At 33.9% G+C, this 11,091-nt stretch overlaps 2 protein-coding genes across 2 annotated transcripts; one reads left to right on the top strand and one right to left on the bottom strand.

The window, feature by feature from the left end:
• Positions 1-3,894: 3,894 nt before the first annotated feature.
• Positions 3,895-5,293, bottom strand: LOC104773142. Its single transcript, XM_010497708.2, has 6 exons — positions 5,097-5,293; positions 4,724-4,994; positions 4,526-4,640; positions 4,281-4,423; positions 4,126-4,210; positions 3,895-4,040 (listed from the first exon to the last, which is right to left on the bottom strand). The coding sequence occupies exons 1-6, from the start codon at positions 5,229-5,231 to the stop codon at positions 3,989-3,991; spliced, it is 801 nt and encodes a 266-aa protein (XP_010496010.1). The 5' UTR covers positions 5,232-5,293; the 3' UTR covers positions 3,895-3,988.
• Positions 5,294-9,691: 4,398 nt separating this feature from the next.
• LOC104773148 lies at positions 9,692-10,648 on the top strand. Its single transcript, XM_010497720.1, has one exon. It carries the CDS (start codon positions 9,692-9,694, stop codon positions 10,646-10,648), a length of 957 nt encoding a protein of 318 aa, XP_010496022.1.
• The last annotated feature ends 443 nt before the right edge of the window (positions 10,649-11,091 follow it).

Below are 11,091 nucleotides of genomic sequence, written 5' to 3'. Positions count from 1 at the left end.
TTGGCAAAACGTAATACACATATGATAATATCATTGTCATGATGTATCCAATGATCATAAAAGCCGTTCGCGTAGTCCTTTGGTAAACGACATGAGAAACGATCACCCCTACAAATTATCATCATTGAGTACCTTTGAAATCTTCGGAAAAATTAAATATAAAGCTTAATAATTTAGAACAACTTACTCAATATTTTCAAGAACAACAAATAACTCATTCCATTCTTTGTATGGTGGACCTTGTTCCAAGCTATTTCCAACACTAAAGACTCTTCCGATAAGATCTACAATTATTTTTCAATAGTTAAACTAATCAAACACTTCACACTTAACTTATAATATAATAACAAATTATTACCCTTACCTACACAATATTCAGAATCAAAATATCCACTTTTAATATCACTGAATGATACAAAAGAGAAGAATTGATCTGAAGACAAAGGAAGGATTTTCTTAAACCATGTACCATCTCTCCAATGTATTCTAAAACGATGGTCAGTTGGCCTAATACCGCCATCAACATTGCTTAATGAGAAACTTGATAACATTATCCATTCACCTTCTTCCAAATCGTTTAGAAAGATGTCACGATAAGGAGAACCCATCAATACATGGATTTTCGTACCCTAGGTAAGCGTTATACATAAGTACATAAACTTAAACTAAATTTAATTAAACACTATATAATGAACATATATCTTCTCATCGACTACGAATAAGTCTGTTGATTTGAAAAGAGGATGACAACACTCAAATTTCCTCAGAATTTTTACGTTAATTTTCCACTCATGAACGAAGGGGTTTAGGTTGTCCAAATCGTAAAAATAGTCTCTCTTCCCGAACCTTTTTTTATAGCATTGGATAGAAGGTTAGCCATATTTTTGTTTGAAAAACCTTTATAAAAGAATTATACATTCGGTCTTTAAAACGTATTTATATATTCATAATACAGAAATCTGTTTTGGAATATTTACATCTAAAGATATTGTCAAATATTCATAATATTTAACATCGTCAAAACTTTAATGGTATTTGTAAAATAATCATTAATTAATAAATCATTATTATTATGTCTCCCGATATTTTTTGTAAAAATTCCGTTTTGTATAAGTATTCAATATTTTTTAGATACTTACTTTCCAAATTATATTATCACCACAAAGATTTCGGGATAATCATAAATTCAAATATATATATATATATATATATATTTTGGATCCTGATTGCAAACCTTATTTCAAAATAGATTAATTTCATATTAATATTCTATATTATCTTCATATTTTTTTATGTAATTACCATAATTAGTTGTTAGTATTTATAAATTTTAATATATACAATAGAATTCATTGATTAGATCATACTATAATTTATTTTGCTTAGTTTCAAATTATTTAAATTAGATTCAAACAATATTAATGTCAATTAATCTATTAATACAAATATCTCTGAGAATTACTTCAAAATTAATTATTATATGATAATTACCAAAAAAATAATTTCGTAAATTTTAAATATCAAATTTAAATCCAAGCTAAAATATCATAGATATTTTATGATATATCAAATTACACTTTAAAATTTCTTAATATCAGTTCTCCATTAAGGCAAAATCCTCAAACATCTGCGTGACTTGAGAACATTTAGGATTGATCATGACCATTGTACAATTGTGTACCGTTGTTGCCATCCATGTATTTACATTAACAATATATAATTATTTCATATTTTTAATTCTAAACAATAATATTTTCAACGTGTAGAAATAATACAAACATTTGATAGTCTCAAGTTTGGCAAAACGTAACGCACATATGATATCAAAATCACAATGTATCCAGTTATTGAAAAAGACATTCGCGTAGTCTTTTGGTAAACGACATGATAATTGTTCAAACCTACAATTATACGTTGTGTACAATTAGAGACATTAATGAATACGATTGTATTATTAAATCAAATTTCGATAATAGAACGACTTACTCAATATTTTCCAAAACGACGTACAACTCATCCCATTCTTTATATGGAGGACCTTCATCAAAACGATTTCCAACAGTGTACACTCTTCCAATAATGTCTGTCATAAAATTTCCATTAGAAATTATATAACAGGTATTTTTAAAATTTTTAATATAGTTTTTTTAATCTCACCTACACAATAATCAGGGTCTAATTTCCCTCTTTTGATATCATTAAATGATACAAAAGAATAAAACTGCTTGGAAGACAAAGGATGAATTTTTCTAAACCATGTCTTGTCTCCCCAATGTATCATAAAACGATGATCAGTTAACTTAAAAACCCCATCAACAATGGTTAGTGAGAAACTTGATAACATTATCCAGTCATCTTCTTCCAGATCGTTTAAAAAGATGTCACGATAAGGAGGACGCATCATCACTTGAATTTTTTTACCCTACATTAAGAAATATATAAGCAACATATTTTTTTTTTTTTGAAATTTATCAAACGGGATTTATACTGTAAAATTACCTTATCATCAACTACAATCAAGTCTGTTGATTTGAAATTATGATGCCAGACCTCAAATTTCCTCAGTATTTTAACGTTAATCGTCGACTCATGAATAAAAGGGTTTAGGTCATCCACATCGTAAAAATAGTCTCTCTTTCCGATTTTTTTTTTAATAGGATCGAACAGAAGACATGCCATGTTTATAAAAGAGAAAAAAATCTTATGGTAAAACTAAACCTACGATCTCGATTTTATAAAGTTGTTATCAAAAAATATATATATATATATATATATAATCCTTTTTTTTTTGGAATTTTTACATTTTACGATATTGTCAAAACTCCATATTCCTTTATCATTAGATAAATTCGATGGTATATATTCATTTTCAGTAATCAACAATATATTTTTATATTTACATAAACTTTTTCTATTTACCTAATCTTTTTAGAAACTTACGATTTAAAAAAGTTTTAAATATTTGTATAGATATCTCATTCAATGAATATAGGAACTATATAACCATGAACATTTATGGAAAATATTAAAGTCCAAGACTAAATTATGTTTATTTACGATTTATAAGAATAACTTTAAACTAATTTTAGATTTCGTAATTAGGTCAATACAATAAAGTATCGATTATATTTTACGTCAGATAATAAAATATAAAATTCAAGAACAGCAAACGATTAAGATAAAATTCTTAACATTGTTAACCACTAAACGGAACACGAAGTTTATCCCAATCAATATTAGGAACAACACATTCTTTTTCATCTTTCTCAATAACAACCCTAACATCTTCTAGCCTATTTCGCTCTTCAACCAAGTCGATTTGCCCCTCCAAGATATCGTTTATTAGCGAGATTTGAGCATCGATTGTTTCAAACTGACAGTTTAAGCCAACAGATTTTTTCTTTTTGTTGATATACTCTTTCAACATATCACTAATCGCAGTGAAATGTCTCGTCATTTCCTTTAGAACCACGTTTCTCAATTTTCGGAACGCTTGTTTAACCATGTTGATTGCTCCATCTTCCCATCCGAAATCTAACATGAGCTCTTTCCGTTTCCTAGAACTTTCACCTTCCATCTCCAATTCTGAAAAAATATTTATAAAAATGTCTAAACTTACAAACTAAGAAATGATGAAACGAAAAAAGTAATTATATATCGTTTGAGATCTTACCACAAGGATAAGGATGATAATAATCTTTTATTTTTCTCTCTCTTTCTTGACAGGGGAAAACAAAAGGTCACGATAATAATATAAAGACGTAGAATGCTTAAATATTAGTTCTAAGAGTCTCGAAGGTTCTCATATTGGCGTCTTTTAAGGCCATGCCCATATAGGTTAACCAAGAAAAATCTTCGTTCCTTTTTGTCAATGCATAATACTTAAAAAAATATAAAATAATCATTCCAAAACATAATTAAATAAATTAAAACGAATTTTCATGTCCAAAGTTTCAACAAACTATAGCTTGCTGCTCGAACCACAAAATCAATCTTCATCTTCATTGTCTTCATCACTGGAATCAACGTCAAGCCAGCTTCTGTAAAAATTAAACAATTCTGGATTAAACTTCCCACATAATATTGTTTATACTATTTATTAATTTATTAAATTAATGAAATTACAGCATATCGCCAGTATTAATTCCAGCCACTTCATCTTCAAGAATGATCTTTGAGCATCGTAACTGAGACATCAGACATTGCATACCTAGCAAAGTAGAATTTAAGTAATAAATAATATTTTTGAGTGGTATATGAGACTAAATAATGAACAGTACCTTCATAAACAGAGATCCTCCAAAACAGGAGAGTACACACTATTGGTTGATTAGTATAGGTAGGTGAAGAAATAATTTTTTTTCGCTTCTCAAAAAATGCAGTACAAACCGAACCAACAGCAACACATTCAATCTCTTGGCCACTTTCAGAAAAAAATTGATTGTGTATAATTTAATCAAGAACTGTTTAAAATAAAATTTGTATGTACTTACAATGTTATAGAAAGTTTTTAAAAATCTCTTACTTGTGTTCAAGGATAGTGAAGGTCACAACTTCATTCTCTGAAATGTAGCCATTTTGATGATCGAGGAAATCAATTATCTGCGGCTCGTTTACATGTACCACCATTCCTAAGACATCTAACATAAAAGATAATTCCAATAAAAAAAAATAGAATAAATAAGGATGGATTTATGAAGATGACTTGAGTATAATAACTTACCTACACAACAATTCTTCTCGTCAGGCGTCGAATTATGCATTTTCAATGCATCATACATAAGAATAAAATTATCAGTACTTCGGGGATTTATTGGAACCATTTTTGTTTTTTTCTGGATCAGGATCTCAAACGGATGGTTTGAGTTTCGGAATGATTGTTGACCTTCAATCACTAAAAATCCTGAAATCTCGTACCAGTCTCCTTCATTGAGGTTTCCATAGTAACAGTCTACATAAAGTCCCGCATCTATCTTGGCATCAATCCTATTTCCCTATAATATAAACATAATTTAGCATTTCATTGACTTATTTTTGTTGTAAATCTTGTTTGATATTTGAAAAAACGGCAAAATAGGATGAGGAAGAATACTTACCCTTTCGTCTACCAAAATCAAACTTTGATAAAAAGGCTGTCCTTGAATAAAATGAGGTGGCCATTCTCGAAGTATTTTCACAGCAACTTTTGGGTTTTGCAAAGTAGGATTCAGATCTTTCAAGTACAGCACCATCCCGATTGGCCTCTTTTTTTGTTTGCGTGTATTTAGAAGCAAGAAAACATTTCAGAGATGATGCAATCCTAGAAATATATACTCATCAAGAATTGGTTCAAGAAAAATCAAGATCAAGTTATAAAGAAGTTTCTAGAAGACAATCAATTTATGGCTACATCAAGAAAGTGTCTAGATACAAAGAACCAATCTCCATCAATGATGATTGATAAAATCTCTCAAAATTTATTCTTGATTTATTTATGTAATTAATTTGATTTATTTTGTATTTATGTTATTGATTTGTAAAGTGAGCCTATATAAGCTCATGTTTCCCTTCATTGTAAATATAGAATATTTTTGGAAAAATAAAAGAGAGTGATGCAATCCTAGAAATATCAACTCATCAAGAATTGGTTCAAGGAAAATCAAGATCAAGTTATAAAGAAGTTTCTAGAAGACAATCAATTCATGGCTACATCAAGAAAGTGTCTAGATACAAAGAACCAATCTCCATCAATGATGATTGATAAAATCTCTCAAATTTATTCTTGATTTATTTATGTAATTAATTTGATTTATTTTGTATTTATGTTATTGATTTGTAAATTGATCCTATATAAGCTCATGTTTTCCTTCATTGTAAATATAGAATATTTGTGGAAAAATAAAAGAGAGAGTTTTCTCACTTTGAAGCTTAGGCTTTTGTTTTACTTGTCTTTTCGATTGTGTGTGATTCCTTTAGAAAACAAGTTGAATCTTTATCTTTGTGTGTGATTCACTTAGATATTGATTTGTGTTCTTATCACAAAGTCATTCCGCAACTTTATGTGGCGAACTTCGATCCATCATTCATCTCCATCCTATCCGAGTTAGTTAGAGAGGTCCTTTAGACCAGCTATCGACTCACCCCTATTTTGGCTCACATCATTTTGGTATTAGAGCTAAAAGCTCCTATCTCTTATTGTTTCATTTTAGCTTTATTTGAAAAAAAAAAATTATTTACTTCGTTTACAAAAATTATACAAAAAAAAAATTCGTTTTGATTTGCTGCATTTCTGTTTAAATTGAAGAAAAAATCATTTTTATTTTATTTAAATCGTTTAAAAGAAAACTACAAAAAAAAAATCTTTTATTTGCTGAATTTCTGTTTTATTTGAAAAAAACAAAATTTTTGCTTTGTTTTAATTTCATTCTACTTTTTCAATATATAAAAAAAAATGCAAACTTTGGTTTTAGTTTTGAGGACAAAACCTTTTCAAGAAGGAGAGAGTGATGCAATCCTAGAAATATCAACTCATCAAGAATTGGTTCAAGGAAAATAAAGATCAAATTATAAAGAAGTTTCTAGAAGACAATCAATTCATGGCTACATCAAGAAAGTGTCTAGATACAAAGAACCAATCTCCATCAATGATGATTGATAAAATCTCTCAAATTTATTCTTGATTTATTTATGTAATTAATTTGATTTATTTTGTATTTATGTTATTGATTTGTAAATTGAGCCTATATAAGCTCATGTTTCCCTTCATTGTAAATATAGAATATTTTTGGAAAAATAAAAGAGAGAGTTTTCTCACTTTGAAGCTTAGACTTTGTTTTACTTGTCTTTTCTATTGTGTGTGATTCCTTTAGAAAACAAGTTGAATCTTTATCTTTGTGTGTGATTCACTTAGATATTGATTTGTGTTCTTATCACAAAGTCATTCCGCAACTTTGTGTGGCGAACTTCGATCCATCATTCATCTCCATCCTATCCGAGTTAGTTAGAGAGGTCCTTTAGACCAGCTATCGACTCACCCCTATTTCACATCAAGAGAGAAGTTACAATTTGTTGTAGTTCAAATATTCATAGACAAAAGAAGATAAAGATTATAACAATCAGGGTTATATATTTGTGTGGATTGTATTAAAACTCGTGGTCTACACAGGGAAAGCTGCACGAGTCTCTGTTCGATATGAATGAACAATGTTTTCGTATTTTCAGAATACTTTATTTTTTGAAAAAATAAACTGGACGGTTGAAACTCTAAATTTCAGATTGCATGCTTAACTTTAATTTGTTTTTCAACTTGCATGCTGACATATTTTAGTTACCATGCATTGTGATATGCTCAAATTTACCCTAGAGCTACTGTAATACCCCTCCTCGGGGTCTAAAATTATGCGGAATGGCCGAGGGATGGCTATCACGTAAGGATCGATCAAGACAAAGGGTAATTAATTTTTGGAGCTGAGTCAAAGTATCTAAGGACGAATACAAAGCTTTTGGTCGAAAAATATTGGAAGATGATCGGAGCAAATCGGAGTTGGCACGGTGGTGCAGTTTTTGACCGATGGCCGGACGTGACCGCAAGCGTACCGTATCGTCTGCGTCCGTCAGCTACCAGGCAGGCAGCTCTACCAATTCCTATGGATAAGGACGAAAGTGGATAAGGATGGACGGGGAGATAAGCTCGCCCAAGCTTATCCGATAGGAAAGGATAGGCTTTTGGATAAGCTCGGCCGATCCTATCCGCCATGTGTCGCCGTCCGTAGCTGGGTTAGTGTCTGCACATGTGTCGCGCTCCGGTGATGCCTATCCGCCACCTCATGCTTCCACAACCGACCTTGGGCACCTATATAAACCCCCCTTACCCCTTCATTTGTTTCCTCACACCAAAATCAACCCAAAACCTTCCCGCTAAGCCCTAGGCCGTAGGAGTTCGAGTTGGGTAGTCCGGGTAGTCCGAGAAGTCCGGGTAGTCGGGTAGTTCGGTAAGTTAGTCCCTCCCTTAGTTTTATTTTATTTTTAGAATATTTTTATAAGGGTTTTGGTTCGGTCCAAGCTTAGATTTATCGCGTCGGCGAAAGCTTGGTCGGATCGGGGCTAGCGTAGGCGTCAAGGGTAGAATGTCGTTCTCGCGACATTAGGCCAAGGTGAGTTTTGGTTATGTGTGTTGCATGTGGTTGCATGTTGTTCGAAGAACGCATGTTAACCAGCTTAATTGTTTAATTGTTTAATGCGAACTAGAATTAAATAGGGATTTAAATGATTGCTTGTGGTTCTATTCATTTATTTGCAATAGGCTAGATTACATTGAGGTTAGGTAATTATACTTGGTATAATTATTGCGTTGTTGCTTGTTGCTTGTTTATTGTTCCATTATTGCTTGTTGTGTGCTTGCATTGTGTGATTGCTTGCTTGCATTGTTGTTATGCTGCTTGTATGATTGTCGATATAACGTTGCGATGGTATAGCCGTGATGCTGGACGTTAAGTCGCATTGCCGTTATGCTGTCCGATTGTTATATTATTGCTTGCTTGCATTGCTTGTTTGCATTGTGTGATTGCGTGTTGATATAGCATCGCGATGGTATAGCCGGGATGCTGGACGGTTAGTCGCATTGCCGTTATGCTATCCGGTTGCTATATTATTGATTGCTTGCTTGTTAGTTACTAGTGTTGCATGAATAGTAGATTATGCATGTTAGTATAGTAGCGTACTTGATGCTTCCCAAAGGCCGTAGGTTAGTAGTGTGTGCATAGTGGTTAATCCCTACACACGAACGATACGATGACTCGGAGATGACGGGGTCGCACCCTATGGCCGAGTGCTGCATGACGATGTAGCCTGAGTTACCACCACAATATGGAACTCAGAACGAGTGATGTTTTGTACTTGTTTAGCCTGTGTGGCTACTTGTATAGGTGTTCACGAATTATGGGAAGGGAAGGTCAATACGCAGGGCCCTAGGTGGATTGATTGAGTAGATGATTGCATGCATGTTTAATTATATTGTTTGCGTATACTCGTTGTAGTATACATTGTTTGTTGTTTGCATTGCTTGCTGCGTGTTGATTGTTATTTTGGGTTTTTGGGGATGGGATTGATTACATGCTTAGGGGAGCCCGAACTCACTGAGTGATTAGCACTCATCCCTCACTCTCTCTTGCAGGTAACCTTAGTGGAGAGACCTTAGGGGTAGCAAAGGACGTTAGGCCAACCGGTGTAGATTTCCTTACCTTTGTAAGATATAGTTTTGTGTATATATTATGTATTACTCGATTTAACATTATCAATAAAACGATGTTTTCTTAAAACCCCGTGTCTCCCAATGATATTTATTAGTCTAGTCCGGACTAATCACAACTCGCGCATCGCGGTACGGGTTGCAAAGCCTTAGGCCATGATTCGCAAGGAACGGGCATCTGCAGTTGGACGGCTTGGGCGATCGGATGTGTTCCGGGAACCTCGGTCGGCCGGCTGCGGGCGTCCTATACGTGATGCTCTTGGTCTGTTCTTGGCCTAGAACGGGTCAGGGGTGTTACAAGAGTGGTATCAGAGCATGGTTCGTCATGCTTACGGGACGCACAGTTTTCAAACGTTTTATCGAGTAAATGAGTCGCAAAGGCAAATTAGGAAACCGGTACGTCCTTTAGTAGTTAGGTATATAGGATAGGATGGGTTAGGTTTTACCCTTGGATGTTGACTGCAGATGTCTGTTCAGAAGGTTGAAGAAGGACGACTATGGGGACTAAGCTCAGCGGAAGAATCAGCTACTTCCATTAAGCCATTGGATGAATGGATGGATGATCAAGAGTTGGGGCCAAGTAATATGATGGACCAAGGACATGATGAGTTGGAATCTCAAGAAGGTTTGTCACTGGAATCATCATACAACCTCATGATGAATTCTTTGGTAGAAGCAAATACACAACCAAGTGTATCAAGGTCATCCGAGTTTCTAGATATTGCAACAATAATGGAGAAGCTGGGAACAAATTACTTTAAAGGTGGAAGGAGTACATTCGCAGCTAATTCATGGTTACAAAGCCTAGAGAAGAACTTCTCCGTAACGGAATGCCCAAAGGAGTACAAGAAGGACATTGCCGTATACCATTTGAAGAAAGATGCAGCTAATTGGTGGACCAACTTAGAGAAGCAGTACAGAGACAAGGAGCCAACGTGGGAAGACTTTAGAAGAGAGTTCAAGACGAAGTATTTTCCACAAGAAGTAAGAGAGAAGTTAGAAGCCAAATTTTTGAAGCTAGAGCAAGCTGAGAGAAGTGTACGAAAATACGAAGCAGAATTTTCGAGACTTCAGAGATATACATCTTACGGTGATGAAGACAAGGCAGCCACAATTCGAAGATTCATGCGTGGCCTAAGACCGGAGATTCGAAGCAGACTACAAGCAGTAGTTTTCTCAAGTCTGCCTGAGTTAGTCGAAAGAACAGTGAACGTAGAAGAATCCGTAGCCGCAGAGAACGATGCATTATCGCAAAATTATGGTGGCAGTAGTTCGAGATTAAAAGGAGGCCAATCAAGAATCCAAAAGAAGGAGAAGAACAAGAAAGGATGTCGTAAATCAAGAATGAAGAACATCAAAGTCGGATGTTATCTATGTGGTCAGTTCGGGCACTCATATTGTGCGTGCCCAAGTATGAGATAAAATCAACCATCTGCCCCAGTCCTTAAGATATGGTCATTAAAAGGCACCCTACCCAACTACGCATCCATTCCATCAAAGGTTATTATCAACTCGTCCCCCACTGGTCTGTCCTCAAGGAAGAGATAGATAGGCAGAAGGTAGAAGTGAATCGCAAGATTTTCCCTTAGGATTAGATTACCCAAACCTTCATGGCCTGAAAAGGTCCCGCAAGAGGTAAGTATGGGTTCTAACTATTCCTCTGATTGTGTGATTGTGTGGTTGTGTGGAAATTGCTTGCTTGTTTATTTTACTTGCATAGTGTTAAAGTAGGAACATTTGGGAATTGGTAACCCCAAGTGTGTGTGCTAGCTTAGAAGGTCGTTTTAATTTTTTTTGGGTAGTCTGAGTAGGTAGAATGTTAGGATTGTAATTTTTGGGTACTCCCAAAAATTTAGAAATCTGGG

Source organism: Camelina sativa, unplaced genomic scaffold (assembly GCF_000633955.1).
Source record: "Camelina sativa cultivar DH55 unplaced genomic scaffold, Cs unpScaffold00470, whole genome shotgun sequence".
NCBI classification, from domain to species: domain Eukaryota; kingdom Viridiplantae; phylum Streptophyta; class Magnoliopsida; order Brassicales; family Brassicaceae; genus Camelina; species Camelina sativa.
Note: the sequence above shows the minus strand (reverse complement) of the source record. Positions and strands in the feature narration are given on the sequence as shown.